Source organism: Chiloscyllium plagiosum, unplaced genomic scaffold, assembly GCF_037043375.1.
Source record: "Chiloscyllium plagiosum isolate Xiang-an unplaced genomic scaffold, Cpla_swu_hap1 HiC_scaffold_18, whole genome shotgun sequence".
In the NCBI taxonomy this organism is placed as follows: domain Eukaryota; kingdom Metazoa; phylum Chordata; class Chondrichthyes; order Orectolobiformes; family Hemiscylliidae; genus Chiloscyllium; species Chiloscyllium plagiosum.
In genome coordinates, this window is record NW_028270156.1 from 5,814,266 (window position 1) to 5,834,841 (window position 20,576).

Below are 20,576 nucleotides of genomic sequence, written 5' to 3' on the forward strand. Positions count from 1 at the left end.
GTACAGGCCCTTTGGCCCTCGATGTTGCGCCGATCCAAGCCCACCTAACCTATACTAACCCACTATCCTCCATATACCTATCCAATGCCTGCTTAAATGCCCATAAAGAGGGAGAGTCCACGACTGCTACTGGCAGGGCATTCCATGAACTCACGACTCGCTGAGTGAAGAACCGACCCCTAACTTCAGTCCTATACCTGGACTTTAAGGGTTAAGTTATAAAGTGAGGTTATAAAAATTAGGCCCGTTCTCTCTAGAATTTAGAAGCTTAAGGGCTGATCTCAAAGTCTTCAAGATATTAAAAGGACAAGACAGGTTATTTCCACTGGTTGGAGCTTCCAGAACTATGGGGCATAGACTGAGAATTCAGGCCAGACCAATAAGGAAAGGTGGAAGGGGTCTGGAACTCTCTTCCACAAATGGCAGTTCAGTTGTTCATTTTAAGTCTGAAATAGATAATTTTTTGTTAAACAAAGACATTAGGGAATATGAGACAAAGGCAGATATATGGAATTCAGCCACAGATCAGCCATGATCTCACTGAATGGTGGAACAGGCTCAAGAGGCTGAATAGCCTACTCCTGTTACTGTGTTCCACTGCATCTCTACTGACCTGTCTGTTAACTTAATTTTCCAGTTCACTTTAGCCAGCTTTCTGTATTTGTCCACAGCAATTAAAGTAAGCCTCATAGGACAGGAGACCAGTTGTGCCTTCTTTTTTTAATGAACCTATTTTCCTAACCAACATGTTCAGAGATGTTATTACATCTCTTGTCCAGGGACAGGGACACTACCCCACTGTGCCACAAGACAGCCCTCAGTTGTGTCTGTTAAAAAGCCGTCCAATTATTTTTACTCCTCTCTACCGTTATCCTCCTTTAAAGTGTATATCCAATGCCCATTTAAAAGCTTCTATTTTTCAGGCAACACATTCCAGTCCACTAGAACTCACTACATTAAAAATAAGCCTGATGTCCCCTTTTGTTCTTTTCCCAATTATCTTAAATTAGTGGCCCCAAGTTACTGATCCTCCTGGGGGAGAAACAGTTTCAAATTTACAGTATCAAAATCAAAACTAAAAAGGTTAAAAAATACTATCAGCTTTTTATATTTTTAATTTGAAATCCTGCTAGGTTACTCACATAAACCAGTTTGTACGTTTACCTGATTGCCATTCCATCATATTGCAAACAGTTTCAAAGGAACTCCCACACATCATTTCAAGGACACGGTCACTGTAAAAACATGCATGTACATCCAACTGGAAATATGGACAAATTGGTTGGTGGGCAAGAGCAAGCAGCTTCCAGTGTTTCACTTAACTTGGCTTAACTGTAGCACTCTCATTTGAGAAAACAATTGTAGATTCAAGTTGCACTTCAGGACTAGAATGCAAACTTTAGGTGCTTCCCAAACATTTTTCTACTGTGACTTTCAATTGAGGCTTGAAATTTGTTGCAACCTTGTGAGAAATGAGGTAGTTGGGTTCTGTTGGACCAGGAGGTCAGCTGTAATAATTCAGTCAGAGTTCCACAGTGGCCACTGTTGCCTCAGAGCTTGCAACACCAACATTTCAGCTTGCTGAAGCTTTGGGAAGACCTGTTCTATACTTATATTTAACTGAAGCATTGAGGGAGATCGGAAATATCAGCACTGTTATTATTTGACTAAGATGTTAACTGAGACCTTATCTGCTTGTTCATGTAGATACAAAAGGAACTGTATCACACCGCTTGAAGAACAGTATCCAAAATGCATACCTGCATATCAATAAAAATGGTTTGCGATACCTTCTGTATCATGGTCACTGCATATTACAAGATTTGAGAACGGACGGAAAGAAATGATAGAAGCAAATGCTAAACAGTCAAATATTTATATGGCTAATTTTTGAGACTAAACCTCTCAAATAAGTCTAGACAATTGACAATAATCTCTCTTAAATTGAAACTATTTACAAGTTTGGTGATTTAAATGACCCTTTTCTCATGTCTAATCTTAAAATTGTGTTCATAGCAAGTAATCACTGCCACAAAAAAAAGCCATACAAGTTTACAAAGAAATGAACAAAATACAGAATGCTTTGAAGTTACAGACCTTTAAATTAGTTGATACTACATTAAACTATAATGCCTGTTTACCTGCTCTAAATTCCATTCCAGGAAGCTCCACAAAATACATTTCTTTAGATTTCACCTCATTGACGTTGGTTGAATTTTGCTCACGTAGTGGCTCTTTTATATAGTTTTCATGTAATTCGAATCCTTTCTTCTTAATGTGCAGCATCTGTTCCGCATATTTTTGATCTTCACCAACATTCTTCAGTGTTCCCAGTGTGTGTGTGAGATTGTGGCGACCATGCCACAGGTACCGATTCTTAGCAAGGCGGCTGACCATATGCAAACTTTCTAGAACATTCACAATATCATAGATACGCCTACGTTCAACATCTATTGATTAAATAAGTAGAATTATGTTAATAATGATGCAGAATATTATTTGTTGAAAATTTACGCTTTGATCTTTCAGGATTATATGCTTATCTTATAAGTATTTACTAACCATTAAGTTTTACAATAATATATAATTTAACCTCATTTGCTTTTTACACCTCAATTTATTCTCATCTCCTGTGTAAGGCAAGGATTCTTGTGCACAGGTCAAAGGTTTTCAACACCTTTTTAAATTATCTTAATGGCTTTATTCATGTGTAGGTCTAAATAGTGAAGGCTGACTGTTACATTGTGTCTAAACACGTTATTGACTGAGACAAAAGTGCATAGTGTAACATAGGTCAGCACTCAGAAGTGGAAATTCTTGTTATTTGTTAGAATCATAGAATAGAATCCCCACAACGTGGAAGCAGGTCACTCATCTCATTGAATCCCCCAGAGGGCATCCCACCCAGACTACATCATACCATATTACCCTGCATTTTCCCATGGCTAACCCACCAATCTTGCACATCCCTGGTCACTATAGGCAATTTAGGATGGGCCAATCCACCTAACCTGCAAATCTTTGGACTGTGGGAGGAAACTAGAGCACTGGAGAAAAGCCACGCAGACATGATGGGAATGTGCAAACTCCACAATCTGAGGCTGGAATCAAACCCAAGTCTGTGGCACTGTGAGGCTAACAATTGAGCCACCATGCCACCCAAGATGATCAGCAATGCTGGATTAGCCTACACTTATGCAGTTTTATGTTAAAGTTATAATTATAACTACCATAATATATTAGGCCTAAAATCAATTAAAATGATAACTGGAAGTCTGTTTCAGGAACAGAAGCACCACCAAGAAATATTCATAGAATGAGATTACAGTCGTGGAAGTCTCATTTGCTTTAAGCCTCATATACCATAAGGCATAACACCTGAAAATAAAACAAAATGTTCTAAATGGGCTTGGCTGTAACATTTCATTTTTAATTTCTCAGGGAAATGTATTGGCCAATCTGCCTGACTTCAACTTCTATCAAAGCGTAGCAGTTAACTGTCAATTATCACTAATTACTTCATTTTCCCTTGCAGTGCTTATACCTGAGTCCACTTGCCAACCAATTAGCAGTTTCTCTGTTGAAAGCTAATGTTCTAAGTTGATAGGACTCTTCTTCAATACTGAAAAAGATCATATTGGATATGAAATGTGAACTGCTTCTTGCTCCATAAATGAATTTCTCTAGCATATTGTTTTCTACATTTTCAGCATCTGCAGTATTTTGCCTTTTAAAAATAAAATGGTATTTGGTTATAAAGAAACTGAGTAGTTGCTGGAAAAAAAGTAACAGATACTTTGTTCAATTTTTTGGTTTGCATCTGTTGGTACAAATCACAAGAATACCAATCTAACACTTATGCCAACCAAGTGCTAATTGGTTGGCAAGTGGATTTGATTGGTAGACAATTAATAATGGTTATTAGTTAACTGCTGCCAGGCTTTCATAGAATTTGAAATCAGGTAGGTTGGCTTTGATTAGTCAGCGCTTTTCCCTGAGAAATGAAAAAAGTAAAATGGCCAAGCCCATATGTTCCATCTGACCACTTGCAAATTACATCATTGTTGATTGTTAGAATTTAATCTCCAGTGGGAGGTTGCCAACTATAAGCAATATATCTGAAACTACATTAAAATCAAATGCAGCAACTTTCAGGCCTTATTAACATAACATTAAGTACTGCATCTCCATCCTATACATTTACGCGATGCAAGATACATGCACCAACTCACTTAGTTCTGCTGCTACTTCATCCAGGCATATATCGTTGTTCAGTGCAGGGTTGGGATAATCAGGGTATCGTGCCAGGAATCTATAGCACAACAAACCCAGACTTTTTTCTTTGCGACTCGGATGAAATTTCTCAAAGTCTTCCCCAGATAATTGGTCCTGAAATTCAAGTAGAACCTTTACGTTACTTCGTTGTTTGGAAACGTTGGAGTCGTATCCATAGGTTTTATTTGTATTATGTATTGCTCTCCAAGTCTAATTTTATAATGATGTAACTCTCCACATTGAGTTTTGCATGTGTACTACAAACACATACTTCTGAATTGTTACTGTACCTGTAAATTTTCATTAGTCTCTGAAGTAAGATCATCATCCACAAGTAGCTCCTGTTTTTTCTTTTCCCTGCTCCTAATCTCTGGACTAGCTGCACTGATTAACATTTTCAAATTAGCGGTAGGTGTCCATGGCTCTCCAACAGTTGATTCCTGAAGCTTTGTTGGTGTGGTCATGGCTCCCAAGTCTGGTTTAATTGCTCCCAATACTGAATGTGAGGTAGACAATTGTTGCTTCAGTGGAGTTTTTGTAGTCTTTTTATGTGGTTCCAAAAATATATTTTCCTGTTTTGAAAAACATGAAAATCCAAACATTGTGACATCTTGCATTACTTTTAGCGCGTTGTAGAGTGCATACAACATACACAGATCTGCTATGTTGGAAACAGATTTTTTTTCAAAACACTTAAGTCATCACATCCCATTAAAATGACAACAGTTCCATGGATTCAACAACACCTGTAGGTTCTCCTCCAATCAACATCCCATCCTGCTTTAGAACTAAATTACCTTCAATGTCACAGGGTCAAAATTCTGCCACTGTGGGTGAACCTGTACCCTATGGATTGCTAAAGTTTAAGAAGACTGCTTTCTCAAGAAGAGATGGCGAAGGGAAATAAATGCTGACCAAACCAGCAACTCCCACATCTGATGAATATCTAAATAGTAAAAAAGACAAGATATTTATACCACATCAAGATAAATACCGAGCATTTTTACTCTTATGTTATCAGATATTAAAAAGCTTTGGTTTGAGACTTGTCCTGCACTGAACAGCTAACTCTTTCAAATGGTAGCTGAATGGTATCCTTCTGGGCTAATTATACTGTGTTAGAAAATCATTTTTATTCTTCTATGGATGCGACGGATACTGGCAAGGCCAGCATTTGTTGCCCAACCCCAATTGCCCTTTAACTGAGTAGCTTGCTAGGTCATTCAAGAGTCAACCACATTGCTGTGGGTCCAGGATCACAGGTAGGTGACATCAAGTAAGGAAGAAAATCTGCCATTCTTCAAGGACAATAATGAACAAGATGGGTTTTCATGATGAATGAATGTGAAGCATTAGCCTAGGCTTTAGAATTATTACCCCTGAGACATTACGACCTATGATCCCTTTAATTCTCCACTTCTGAGCACAGCAGTGACTCGAGAAACCGAGCCTGAATGTGTTGGCATGATGTCAGGATATCAATGCAATGCACGGACCCTCGGAGCAGCTGCTTGGCTTAAAGTGAGAAGTGATTAACACCACGCCACTATCTCCCTACGTTCAGTGATTGTTATAAGCATACAACCTGCATCTCAGATAAGGTACTCAGCTTATAAGTGGCACAATGGCTCAGTGGTTAGCACTGTTGCCTCACAGTGCCAGGGACCAGAGTTTGATTCCAGCCTCGACTGACTGTATACACGGACTTTGCACATTTGCCTTGTGTCAGCCTGGGTTCCTCTCACAGTCCAAAGATGTGCAGGTTAGATGGATTGGCTGTGCTAAATTGTCCCAGTGTGTGCATGTTTGGTGGGTTGGCCATGGGAGCTGTGATGGTGGTAGATCTGGTTAGGATGGTATTCAGAGGATTGTTGTGGAGTTGATGGGCTGAATGGCCTGCTTCCACACTGTACAGGTTCTATGATTCTTATACTGACCAGAATGGAGAAGGATGAACCATCTATTTAGCTGAAGTCTTTAGTGGAATAAATCAAATGGTCAAGATGTGTGGCTATTCATGGGACAAGAGTTACTGCAACAAGCATAAAGTAATTATGAGAAATTAACACCAGCTCTTTAGCATCTTTGTCTATCACAGGAACTCTTGCCTCATAAGATCATTAGCACTTGCAAAACCAGGGCAGGACTAGGTCTGACCCATGCACACACAATGAATACCACAGTACATTACTTCATCAGCAAAATGGAAATAAGACAAATTGCAAGCAACTCACTCTTTGGTTGATTTCTGCAACATCATCTTCAAGTTTTGCATTTCTGTCAGCAGTATTCAAGCTTTCGCTTACATTTAAGCAAATGCTTGTCATCTTCTTTAACTAAAAATCATAACAAATTATCATTTGACTTTTATCCAATGTTAAAATGTTTTAATCCAGTCATTTGACCATACTTAAAATATAGGTTTAAATTAAGTGGTTTGCAAATTACAAATGATTTTAATCATTGTCAGAAAAAATGTCTAAAAGGGAGGCAAAGGAAATAAATCTTTTAAACGAAATAACATGTACAGGTGAGCCTTAGTAAAGATGTAATTAACCAAAAGAAATGAGGTGAATAGCTCACTTGGGTTATCCGGGTCAGAATAACAACAACAGTACAGGTTACGGTCACTGTTTTTGTTACAAAGACCTGCCTTTTTGCCCTGCCACAAAATCATATCTCAAATCATATTTCAATATACCTGAGGAATTAAGAATGCTAACTGGGGACGGAACAACTAAATTGAAAGAAAGTCTGGTGTTTATATAGCACTTTTCACAAGTTCTGGAAAGCCTAAAGACATCCTATGAAGTACTTTCGATGCAAGCATGTAAGTTGGAAGTAGGAGGCTATTCTGGCCGCTGAGCTTGCTCGCCTACCTTCATATTTGATTCTCTCCTTTCTTATTTCTCTCTTTGTTATCCTCTGTTTGTTTTTGTAGCCTTCCCAATCTTCTGATTTCCCAGTGCTCTTGGCCACTTTATAGGATTTCTCTTTTTCTTTGATAGATTTCCTGACTTCCTTTGTCAGCCATGGCTGTCTAATCCCTCCCTGGATAATCTTTCTCTTCTTGGGGATGAACCTCTGTACAGTGTCCTCAATGTTACCCACAAACTCCTGCCATTTTTGCTCTACTGTCTTCCCTACTAGGCTCTCCTTCCAGTCTATTTTCGTCAGTTCCTCTCTCATGCCGTCATAATTACTTTTATTTAACTGTAACACCATTACATCCGATTTTGCCTTCTCTCTTTCAAACTGCAGACTGAACTCGACCATATTATGATCGCTGCTTCCTAAGTGTTCCCTTACTTTAAGATTTTTTATAAAGTCTGGTTCATTACATAGCACTAGGTCCAGAATAGCCTACTCCCTTGTGGGCTCCATGACAAGCTGTTCCAAAAAGCCATCCTGTAAGCATTCCATGAATTCCCTTTCTTTGGATCCACTGGCAACATTATTTACCCAGTCCACCTGCATATTGAAGTCTCCCATGATCACCGTGACCTTGCCTTTCTGACATGCCTTCTCTATTTCCCGATACATGTTGCGCCCCTGGTCCTGACCACTGTTAGGAGGTCTGTACATAACTCCCACTATGGTTTTTTTGCCTTTGTGGTTCCTCAATTCCACCCACACAGACTCCACATCATCCGACGCTATGTCATTCAGTGCCATAGATTTAATTTTGTTCTTAACTAACAAGGCAACCCCGTCCCCTCTGCCCACCTCCCTGTCTTTTTGATAAGTTGAAAACCCTTGGATGTTTAACTGCCAGTCCTGACCCCCCCTAACCACGTCTCTGTGATGCCTACCACATCATAATCATTCACGATGATCTGTGCCATTAGTTCATCTGCTTTGTTACGAATGCTACGAGCATTCAGGTAAAGTGCCTTAATGCTAACTTTCTTATCATTAGAGATATTGGAAGTCATAAGATGTCCTAAGTTATCCTTCTTTTTTGCTGCATTCCCAATCTGTCTCAAGTTTAAATCTGCCTGCACATATGCTATCCTGCCGCTTATCTTTCCATTTAACTCCATACTCCCTGTCGCTTTCACTTTCCCTTCCCCCCAACTCAGAAGTTTAAAGTCCAACTGACCACACTATTTATCCTCTTCGCTAGAACATTAGTACCTGATCGGTTCAGGTGGAGACCGTCCCAACGGTACAGATCCCCATGGTTCCAAACTGATGCCAATGCCCCATGAAGTGGAATCCCTCTTTCCCACACCAATCCCTTAGCCATGTGTTTACTTCCCTAATTTTCTTATCCCTATGCCAATTGGCACGTGGCTCGGGCAGTAATCTGGAGATTATGACCCTTGAGGACCTGTACTTCAATTTCCTTCCTAGTGCTCTATAATCCCCAAACAGGTCCTCTACCCTAGCTTTGCCTATGTTGTTAGTCCCAACGTGGACCACAACAACTGGATCCTCCCTCTCCCGCTCCAATATCCTTTCAAGCCGGTCAGAGATGTCCCGAACCCTGGCACCGGGTAGGCAACATGCCATGCGAGACTCCCGATCCGGCTTGCAAAGGATACTATCTGTCCCCCTAATTATAGAATCCCCTATAACAACCACTTGTCTTTTTGCTCCCCCCTCTTGAATGGCCTCCTGCACCATGGTGCCGTGGTCAGCTGGCTCATCCTGTCCAGAGCCCTTTTCCTCATCCGTACAGGGAGCAAGAATCTCATATCTGTTGGACAAGGTCAAGGGCTGAGGCTCCTGCACTCCTGAACTCAGGTTCCCCCTACCTGCCTCACCTACAGTCACATTCTGATGTCCCTGATCACTAACTGAATGTGAATTACTTAATCTCCCAGGTGTGACTGCCTCCTGAAACAAAACGTCCATTGCTCTACCATTCAAGACCACAACCGATAGAAACATAAAAGGAATCTGATAGTAAACTCAATCCTACATTCCCACACATCTATAATGTTTCAGATCTTGCTTTTCAAAATTCTGTCTTTTGAGACAATGAACTCTAAAGAATCATCGCCACCAAAAAAAATTCTCTTCCAAGTTCATAAGATATTGGAGCAGGGTTAGGCCATTGGCCCATCAAGTCTGCTCCGCCATTTGATTATTGCAAATATACTCCTCACCGTCATTTTCCTGCCTTCTCTCTGTCCAACTACTCCTTAAATTTACTCTCTTCTCTCAGCATCCACCACACTTTTGGGGTAGGAAATTCCAGATTCACAACACTTTGGGAAGAGTAGTTTGTATTCAACTCTATTTTAAATTTGCCACCCCTTATGACATCTCATCCTAGAATGCCCCACAATAGGAAGCATCCGCTCCACCTATATTTTATCCACACCCTTTATCAGCTTGAATATCTCCGTATTTGATCTCTCCGTATTTTCCAAATTCCAGAGAGTATTGGCTTAAACTGTTCAATCTCACTTCATATGACAAACTCCTCCTTTCTGGAATCAATCCAGTGAACCTGCTCTGAATTGCCTCCAAAGCCACTGCATCGTTCCTCAAATAACGGGACCAAAAATGTGCATAATACTCCAGATGCAGACTCACCAATACCTTGTACAGTTGCAATAATACTTCCTTACCTTTAATTCTATTCCTTTAACTTTAAAGGCCAACATTCCATTCACTTTTATATATTCAACCCCACAAATCTCCAGATACAGATGTTATCCTGTGCCATTTTCATAGAACATTACAGCGCAGTACGGACCCTTCGGCCCTTGATGTTGTGCTGATCTGTGAAACTAATCTGAAGCCTACCTAACCTACACTATGCCATTTTTGCCCACATCTATCCAATGACAATTTAAATGCCCTTAAAGTTGGTGAATCTACTACCATTGCAGGCAGTGCGTTCCATGCCCCGACTACTCTGAGTAAAGAAATTACCTCTGACATCTGTCCTACATCTTTCACCCCTCAATTTAAAGCAATGCCCTCCCATGCTAGCCATCACCATCTGAGGCAAAAGGCTCTCATTGTCCACCATATCCAACCCTCGGATTATCTTATGTGTCTCATTATATGCTTTCATTAACAGGGGAATCAGGTTTAGCTTTCATTAACAGGGGGTCATGTTTAAGAGCCGCGAGGTTTTGCTGCAGCTCTACAAGTCCCTGGTCAGATCACACTTGGAATATTGTGTACAGTTCTGGTCGCCCTACTATAGGAAAGATACAGAGGCTTTGGAGAGGTTGCAAAGAAGGTTTACTGGAGGGCTTGCCTCATGAAGAAAGGTTGAATAAGCTCAGACTTTTCTCTCTGGAGAGAAGGAGGAAGAGAGGAGACCTGATCGAGGTGCACAAAATAATGAGAGGAATAAATAGAGTCAATTGCCAGAGATTTTTCCCCAGGGCAGGATTGACTGGTACGAGAAGTCATAGCTTGAAGATATTGGGAGGAAGGTATAAAGGAGATGTCAGAGGTAGGTTCTTTACACAGACAGTTGTAAATGCATGGGATGCGTTGCAAACTGTGGTGGTGGAAGCAGAGTCACTGGGGACATTTAAGCGACTGCTGGACATGCACATGGATAGCAGTGAGTCGAGGGGTGCGTAGGTTAAGTTATTATATTTTAGATTAGGATTAAATCTCGGCACAACATCGTGGGCCAAAGGGCCTATTCTGTGTGTACTTTTCTATGTTCTATGTCTCAATTATGTCACCTCTCAACCTTCTTCTCTCTAATGAAAACAGCCTCAAGTCCTTCAACCCTTTGTCATAAGACCTTCTCGCCATACCAGACAACATTTACTGGGACTTCTTTGAACCCTTTCCAAAGCTTCCACATCCTTCTCGTAATGCGGTGACCAGAACTGTATGCAGAGAATCCTAGGTTAATTCCCATCTGGCCCAGGTTATTTATCTATTTTCACACATTCCAGAATTGCTAACACTGCCTCCTTGTGAACCTCAATCCCATCTAGTCTAGTAACCTGTATTTCAGTATTGTCCTCAACAACATTGTCTTTTTCCAGTGTGAATACTGATGAAAAATATTCATTTAGCGCTTCCCCTATCTCCTCTGACTCCACACACAACTTCCCACTATTATCCTTGATTGGCCCTAATCTTGTTCTAGTCATTCTTTGATTCCTGATATACTTATAGAAAGCCTTAGGGTTTTCTTTGATCCTATCCACCAACGACTTCTCATGCCCCGTCCTGGCTCTTCTTAGCTCTCTCTTTAGGTCTTTCCTGCCTAACTCTCAAGTGCCCTAACTGAGCCTTCACGTCTCATCTTAACATAAGCCTTCTTTATCCTCTTGACAAGAGATTCAACTTCCTTATTAAACCACGGCTCCCTCACTCAACAACTTCCTCCCTGCTTGACAGTTACATATTTATCAAGGGCCCGCAGTAGCTGTTCCTTGAATAAGCTCCAGATTTCAATTGTGCCTATCCCCTGCAGTTTCCTTCCCCATCTTATGCATCCTAAATCTTGCCTAATGGCATCGTAGTTGCCTTTCCCCCAGCAATAACTCTTACTCTCCGGTGTATACCTATCCCTTTCCATCACTAAAGTAAACATAAATGAATTGTGGTCACTATCACCAAAGTGCTCAACTACATCCAAATCTAATACCTGGCCTGGTTCATTACTCAGTACCAAATCTAATGTGGCGTCACCCCTTGTTGGCCTGTCTACATACTGTGTCAGCAAACCCTTCTGCACACACTGGACAAAAACTGACCCATCTAAAGTACTTGAACTATAGTATTCCCAATCAATTTTTGGAAAGTTAAAGGCCCCGATAACAACTACTCTTGCACTTATCCTATCGAGAATTATCTTTACTATCCTTACCTCTATATCTCTGAAACTATTCAGAGGCCTATAGAAAACTCCCAAGAGTGACCTCTCCTTTCCTGTTTCTAAGCTCAGCCCATACTTTGTCAGTAGACGAGTCCTCAAACGTCCTTTCTGCCAACGTAATACTGTCTTTCATTAACAATGCTGCCACCTCCCCTTTTTTGTTAACCATCTTCACTGTTCTTACTCAAACATCTAAATCCCGGAACCCACAACAGCCATTTCTGTCTCAGCTCTATCCATGTCTCTGAAATGGCCACAACATCGAAATCCCAGGTACGAATCCATGCTGCAAGTTCACCCACCCAATGCTCCTGGCATTGAAGAAGACACGCTTCAAACCAACTTCTTGCTTGCCGATGCCCTCTTGCAAACCTTGAAACATTATTTTGGACCTGACTACTCTCAACCTCGTGTATATTCGTGCTACAATTTAGGTTCCATCCCCCTACTGAATTAGTTTAAACCCATCCAGAGAGCATTAGCAAATTTCCCCCCCCAGGATACTGGTAGCCCTGATTCAGGTGAAGACCATCCTGTTTGGAGAGGTTCCCACCTACCCAGAAAGGGCCCCGATTATCCAGGAATCCAAAACCCTCACTTACCCAGCAGTGCCGTGTTCACTCCTGCTCAGTGTGCCACCTACAGTCAGATCCCACCAAAATATATCAAAAATATATTTCCCTCCCCACCCCATCTGCATTCTGGAGAGACCATTCCCTCTGCGACTCCCTTGTTAGGTCCATGCTCCCCACCAACGCACCCGGCATCTTCCCTTGCTGCCACACGAGGTACCAAACCCCTACCCACACCTCCCCCTCACTTCCGTTCAAGGTTCTAAAGGGTAATTTCATATCGAGCAGATTTTCCTGCACATCCTCCCACCTTATTTACTGCATTCGTTGCTCTTGATGTGGTCTCCTCTACATCAGGGAGTATGAGCGTCAACTAACAGAGCTAGTCAGGTAGCATATCTGGACCGCACGCAACAACCAACCCCACTACCCTGTGGCCACTCACTTCAACCCTCCTCCTGCTCCCCCAAAGCGTGGGCCTCTTCCACTGCCAAATCAAAGCCACCTGCGGACTGGAGGAAGAACATCTCATCTTCCACTTCGGATCCCTACAACCACACACCATCAACATTGACTTCACTGATTTCCAAACCTCCTCACCTCATCGCAGATCTGATTTGGAATCACCGTCTTGATCTGACCTACCTGTCTATCTTCTTTCCCACCTATCCGCTCCACCATCACTACTGAACTAACACAATCGCCTCCTACCTGCATTCATCTACCGCCATCCCACCTACTTTTCCTCCCATCTCCATATTTATCTCTCAGCTCTCTTCCCCCTCACATTCCTGATGAAGGACTTATGCCCTAAACTTTGAATCTCCTGCTCCTCCTTGGTTGCTGCCTGACCTGCTGTGCTTTCTTCAGCGCCATGCTTTTTGACTCTACTCTTCAGCATCTGCTGAAGTCCCCACTTTCTCCTTATTATCTATTGTACCTGTATACTAGTTTCCTGTGACTGATGAACGAGTGCACCTAGATATCTCTGCACTGGAGCACTCCAAAGTCTCTCCCAATTAAGATAACAGTTCACCTTCTCAGTTTTTCCAACCCAAATGCATGACCTCGCACTTATCCATGTTACACTCCATCTGCAACATTTTGATTCATAGAATCTCTAGTGCCTTTCGGCCCAGTTACTTGCACAGACCCATTCCCCGACCTATTACTCTACATTTATCCCTTACTCATGCACCGAACCTACACATTCCTGAACACTATGGGCAATTTAGCATGGCCAATTCACCTAACCTGCACAGCTTTGGATGCGCACTCTCCTAACCTACTGAAATCCATTTGTAAGATTCTTGTTTCCTCCTGCTTATTTTTGTGTCATCTGCAAATTTGGCTATAGAGCCTTCCATCTTTGTATCTAAGTCATTAACGTAGATTATAAATAGCTGGGGTCTGAATCCTGTACGACCCCACGAGTTACATCTTGCTGTCCAGAGAAAAGCTCTGCCTTCTGTTCATCAGCCAGTCACCTACCCAGGCTAACAAATTAACGCTAAACTCATATGATCCAATGCTGTGAATTAACCATTTGTGCGGCACCTTATCAAATGCCTTCTGGAAGTCCAGACATCAGTCCAGAATTATATCAGTTCCTCTCTGGCTGAACTGGGCAACTCATTATTTTAAAATGGTAGCCACTAGCTCTTGTAGCATTCTTTCCACACGCACCCTTGCCAAGCTCCCTCAGGATCTTATGAAAATGTAAAGTTGCTATCGCTTTAGTGGACCACATGCCGCTCTCTCATTAAAGAGAGAGAACAAACCGGTAGTGACTTAACCTGAGGGTCACTACACCTGCAAGGATAAACGTTGATAAGGAAAATCATTCATGGTAACTTCAGCTGGTGCAGGGATTGGCGTTACTTTGGCATCACAAACCAGCAAAGTGAGCTACCTGATCTATCAAACAGCCTCTTGCTATTCTAAACTCCAGTGGATGAAAGCCCAGTTTACCCCACTGAGTGGGGGGAACAAGAAAGCTAGAGCCAATTTGCCCACAACAAGCTCCAAGCACAAAAGAAAAAAAAAACAAATCTGTTCAAGGGTCTGGTTATGTGGGTGGCGAGGATCGGTTATCACCAAAGAGAAAGTAAAAGTTCAGAAAGCTTGATATGCGAATATTTATTCAGTAAGCAGAATCCTCCAAGCCCAGTGTTTTGTGAGTGTGTGAGGTCTCTGCCTCTGGGCGCCAGGTGAGACGGCGGTGATAGAAAAAAGGGGCGTGGTCACAACGAGGTAATTGGCATTGGAGAGCGGCCAATCGTCGCCGCGTTACCCTGAGCAACCGTCCAAACACTGCCGGCGCTTCGCCAATGAGAGAGGAGAGAGGGGGCGGGGGCGGGACTCTCCCGCCCGCCCGGTTGAAGCCTTTCCCCGCCCCCTTCCACCTTTTGAAATTTGGCGCGTAAACGAAAACATCCCGCGCGCGCCCGGTCCATCGCCGAACGGAGCCCAGTGAGTGAATAAATAGAATAAAACACATTTAAAAAAAAAATACCTCTCAAGGACAGACAAACTCGTGAGGAAGAGCTATGGTTTTGATTTGTTGAGGCGGGTGGTCGGGGCTGTGCGGTGAAGGAGTGATGGCGGGTAAGCGTCTTGCCCAACCTCCCCCTGATTCCAGGCCCCGATGATGATCGAGAGCCCGGGGCCAGCCGCACCGGAACCCCTTGCTCTGGCAGTCGCCAGGTGAAATAAGTGAATAACGCGCCCAGAAGCCGGGCCCCAGCCGCTGCGCAGCCCCAGCCTCCGCTCCGGATCGCCGTGGCGGTGGCGGCGGTTTAGCGGGCAGCGGGTTTGAACGGCTTTTCCCGCGCGGCAGCGGGTTCCAGGACGCGAGCCCCGGCCGTTAGAATTTGAATGTGAGCCGGTGGGGGTGGGGAGGCAGCAATCAGGGGGGCGGAGGGAGGAGAAATGGGGGGGAAACGGGGTACAGGCAATTAGGGGAGGAGAGAGATTGGGCTGGGGAGAAATCGGAGGGGAATCCGGGGGTGGGTGGAAATTGGAGTTGGCAGAGGGTGGCAGTCAGACTGGGAAACAGGTGATCAGAAGATGGAAATGAGTGGGTACGGGGATAATGAGGGTGGGAAATCAAAGTGGGAAACAGGGAGATAGGGGAGTGGTACAATAGAGCTGATCAGGGAGAGGAAAATTACTAAGCTAAGAGATTCGGAGAGAGAGTAAAACACAGCGGAGTAAGTGAGAGGAGAAAGAGAATCTCATCCCGACCTCCTCCCCTGGGTTGGGTTTGAAAAACAGCCTTTAAATCCTGGACATAAGATCCCAAATGGGCTTAACAGTGAATGTTGAAAGGGTACTTCTCCTTGTGAGAGAAGCTAGAACTAAAGCACACAAACTAAAAATTAGGATTCTCCTATTCATTATGAAATGCAGAAATCCTTTGTCTGAAGGGATCATGAGTTTTAGGAACTCTCGCCCAGACAGTGGTGGAGGCAGTTACTGAATATTTTTAGGGACAATTTGTTAGATTCTTGACCACCAACCAGTCAAAGTGTATTTATGGAAGGCGGGAATGTAGAGTTGAGACTACAATCAGATGAGCCATGATCTTATTGAATGGTGGAGCAAACTCGATGGATTGAATGGCTTACTCTTGTTTTTAATATATTGACACGAATCCTGAAGTAGAGGGCAGAGGTACTACTACCAAGGAGGAGTTCCTGTTGTATCCTCAGATAACGCCTTCATTTAGTATAAAAATCAAGCTGGTGCTGATCAGTGCAAAGTCTTGTTTACTTTGTACAAAAGTATGTTCTCCTTGCAGCTAACTTCACTGCTAATGGCACTGATGCCAACAGCAAATTAAGGCCACCAATATAAAATGTGTCAATTTTGGATTATTTTAAACATTGCTGCAAATATTCAGCAGATCTGGAAACCTCTGTGGAGAGAAACCAAATTAATGCTTTAGGCCAACTGAAAAAAAATCGAAAATGTGATGGCTCCAACAAAAGTTCCAAATGTTGGTACAATAACAGCATTTGGATAACTACATAAGGTTTGGAGGAATGTGTGCCAGGAACAGGCAGGTGGGACGAGTTTATTGTGAGATTATTTTCAGCTCAGACTGGTTGGACCGAAGGGTCTGTTTCCGTGCTATATGGCTCTATTTGTCTGAATAAATACATCTCACAACTATCTGATATTGCCTGTATGGTCAATCGGTTGTACATTACTTAGTCTGTGAGCTGACAAATGCAATTGCAGGAACTAAAAAAAACGCAAGGAGAGGGTGGGATAAAAGGATGAGAGAATGTGAATCATAACCCTGTTCCCCCAGGTCAAAAATGAAAGATGATCCCCATTTACAGTGAGTGCAGTTTACCCGCCTTAATACAGTACACTGAACCCATGAAGGCAAAACCATACTCTACAAGACAACGTAGATCGTGTTGCAAAACCTTACCCGAACAACCTTTTCCTGTTAATCACTCATTGCTTTGTTGGTGAAAGATGAATCCGTTCCATTGAGCTCTTACCATTGTCATTAAAGAAAACTCCAATAAGTTAAATTTATAAAAACACACAGAATACTTCCAATTGAAGTTGCCCGGGAACTTTCTAAATGTGAAACACTGAAATGTTGGACCGGGTGGGAGTTTCAGGTTCATTTCTCGCCTTGTGCTATTGACTCCGCCCCTCTAGAACTTCTCCACCAATCAGAACCTTTCCAAAAAAAAACTTTTTCTGACCAATCCCAGAGCACATGTTAACTTTTGGACCGCCGGGTAAAATTGGCGGGGGAAAGAGCGCGCAAAAAAAAGGACGTCAGTTTATCCTTCGGGTGAAGGACCTGTTTCCTCTCACTTCCTCCCTCGCCACCTTCAGGACATATATGAATTGTTTTATGCTGAGCCGTATATTTCCTTTTATATATCAGCAGTCCAGTTTCCACTAATTGCTTTTAGATGTGCATGCATTCAGGTCACTGACATTTGTATTAATAGCGAACTATTATGCATTCCAATTGTATTTCTCCCTTCCCTGTTTGGTCATTTGCTTTTGTTACTGCTGTAGAGACATGTATATTAACTAGTGGAAAATGGTGTGTTCTTCAAAGCATGTAACATAGAAAAAGAGAACGGGGGGTAGGAGTATAAATAGTTTTAAAAGCTGGTTCTTGTTTGAACCACAAATCAGATATGTATTAACGGTGACAATTGTTTAGAACTAAGATTGCTAGTGTGGTTGATCTGTTAAGAACCTTTTGTGCCCTTTTCTCGCGTCGTTCTCAGTGTAAATTGAAATCGTGAAAAGCTGACGGAGCTGGATATTTTTGCAAACTTCTCGATTTTAATCGTTTGAGAATTTTTTTTGTTTCTGTTGAAGATTCTCAACAAAAAAGTTATTTAGAAAATCCAAAGTCAGATTTTTAAAATCCTGATCAAATTCTGTAAGAGTTATACAGCACTAAACAGATTCTTTGGTCCAAGTCGCCCTTGCCAACCAGATATAAGTTCATAAGATATTGGAGCAGAATTATGCCATTTGGCCCCTGAATCGTGGCGGATATGCTCAGCACCCCCATTTTCCAGCCTTCTCCCCATAGCCCTTCAACATATGGCTCAGTGGTTAATACTGCTGCCTCACAGCACCAGGGTCCCAGGCTTGATTCTGGGCAACTGTATGTGTGGAGTTTGCTCATTCTCCCTGTGTCTGTGTGGGTTTCCTCCGGGTGCTCCGGTTTCCTCCCACAGTCCAAAGATGTGCAGGTCAGGTGAATTGGCCATGTTAAATTGTCCAGAGCGTTAGGTGCATTAATCAGAGGGAGATGGGTTTGGGTGGGTTACCCTTCAGAGGGTCAGTGTGGACTTGTTGGGATGAAGGGCCTGTTTCCACACTGTAGGGAATCTAATCTATCACCAATTAAAAATCTGTCTAACTCCTCTGTATGTTTACTCACTGCCCCAACATCGGACTTTGGGGTAGTGAATTCCACAGATTCACAACCCTTTTGGAGAAGTACTTTCTCCTCAATTTTGTTTTAAATTTACTAGCCCTTATCCTAAGACTGTGACCTCTTGTCTTAGAATGCCCCACAAGAGGAAGCATCAGCTCCACATCTATTTTATCCATACCTTTTATCATCTTGAATATGCCAATTTGGTCTCTCCATATTTTAAATTCCAGAGAGTATAGGCCTAAACTGATCAATCTCTCTTCATGTGACAAACACCTTATCTCTGGGATCAATGGTGTTTAACATAGATAAGTATGAGGTCATGTATTATGGTCAGAAAAATGGGAAGGCACCCTATTAACTAAATGGGAAGAGGCTTCAGGGCACTCTGATGCAGAGAGATGCATACCTGGCCTCACAAATGCCTTGTATAGCTGCAGTAGTACTTCCTTACCTTTACATTCCATTCCTTTAGCTATAAGAGCAAACATTGTATTCGCTTTCCTCTACGCCAACTTTCTGTAACTCATGAACTAGGACAACCAGATCCCTCTGCATTGGAGCACCCTGAAGTCTCTCCCTATTTAGATAATCGGATGTCTTCCCATTTTTCTGACAAAACACATGACCTCACACATATCTATGTTAAATGCCATCTGCCACATTTTGGCCCACTCTCCTAACCTATTTATATCCATTTGTAAGGTTCTTATTTCCTCATTGCAATTTACCCTCCCATTATAGGACCTTCAATCCCAAGTTACTATTAAAGATTGAACCCTGTGGCACCCCACTAGTTACTTCTTGCCATCCAAAAAAACATTTATTCTGACTTCTATCCATTAGTCAGTCACCTTTCCAAGCTAATATCCTAAATTGATCTAGTCCCATTTGCCAGCATTTGGCACATATCCCTCTAAACCTTTCCTATTCATATACCCAATCAGCTGCCTTTTCAGATGTAAGTGTTCTCGTCTCCACAACTTCCTCTGGCAGCTTGTTCCATTGGATACTAAAATAGAATCAAGTAATTGCATTTTAAGTACAGCTTAATTCCTCAAAGATGAAAGGCTGATACTAAAATGATAGTAAGAAACTGAGCACTGCAGATGCTGGAGATTAGAGTCAAAGAGTGTGGCTCTGGGAAAACACAACCAGTCAGGCAGCATTCGAGGAGCAGGAGAATCGACGTTTTGGGCACAAGCCCTTCATCAGGAATGAGTGGGTGGCCCAAAGGGGCTGAGAGATAAATGGGAGGAGGGTGGGCCTAGCGGGAAGGTAGATGAAGTTGGGGGTGAAGGTGATAGGTCAGAGAAGAGGGTGGAACGGATAGGTGGGAAGGAAGATGGACAGGTCAAGAAGGCAGTGCTGATTTGGAAAGTTGGATCTGGGATAAGGTAGGGAAATGTGGAAACTAGTGAAATCTACATTGATCCCATATGGTTGGAGGGTGCCAAGGCAGACGATGAGGCGTTCTTCCTCCAGGTGACGTGTGGTAAGGGTTTGGCGGTGGAGGAGGGCCAGGACCTGCATGTCCTTGTTGGAATGGGAGGGGGGAGTTAAAGTTTTTGGCCACAGGGCAGTGGGATTGTTTCGTGTGTGTGTCCTGGAGATGTTCTCTGAAGCGTTCCGCAAGTAAGCGTCCTGTCTCTCCAATGTACAGGAAACTACATTAGGAGCAACGGATACAGTAGATGATGTGTGAGGAAGTGTAGGTAAATCTCTGCATTCCGTAAAGGCCATTCACTCTGCGACACCCTTGTTAGATCCACGTGCCCCACCAACCCACCCTCCCCTCCTTGCACCTTTCCCTGCCATGACAAGAATTGCAAAACCTGTGCCCACACCTCCCCCCTTATCTCCATCCAAGGCCCCAAAGGAGCCTTCCACATCCATTAGAGATTTACCTGCAGGACACCTACTTGCAGAATGCTTCAGAGAGCATATCTGGGACACACATGAAACAACTCCACGG

At 42.7% G+C, this 20,576-nt stretch overlaps 1 protein-coding gene across 2 annotated transcripts in view; it reads right to left on the minus strand.

Annotated features, from left to right (window-relative positions):
• The window catches only part of e2f8 (E2F transcription factor 8), a 46,559-nt gene extending 29,296 nt beyond the window's left edge, over positions 1 to 17,263 (minus strand). For both annotated transcript variants that reach the window (XR_006313883.2, XM_043705371.2), the window contains exons 1-5: positions 17,108 to 17,263; positions 6,510 to 6,611; positions 4,566 to 4,847; positions 4,233 to 4,389; positions 2,142 to 2,450 (exon numbers count right to left, since the gene is read on the minus strand). Coding sequence is in view for 1 of the 2 variants with exons in the window: in XM_043705371.2 (XP_043561306.2) it covers positions 2,142 to 2,450; positions 4,233 to 4,389; positions 4,566 to 4,847; positions 6,510 to 6,602 (841 nt within the window). In the remaining variant the exon portion in view is untranslated. The remainder of the gene's footprint in view (positions 1 to 2,141; positions 2,451 to 4,232; positions 4,390 to 4,565; positions 4,848 to 6,509; positions 6,612 to 17,107) is intronic.
• Between the last annotated feature and the right edge of the window lie 3,313 nt (positions 17,264 to 20,576).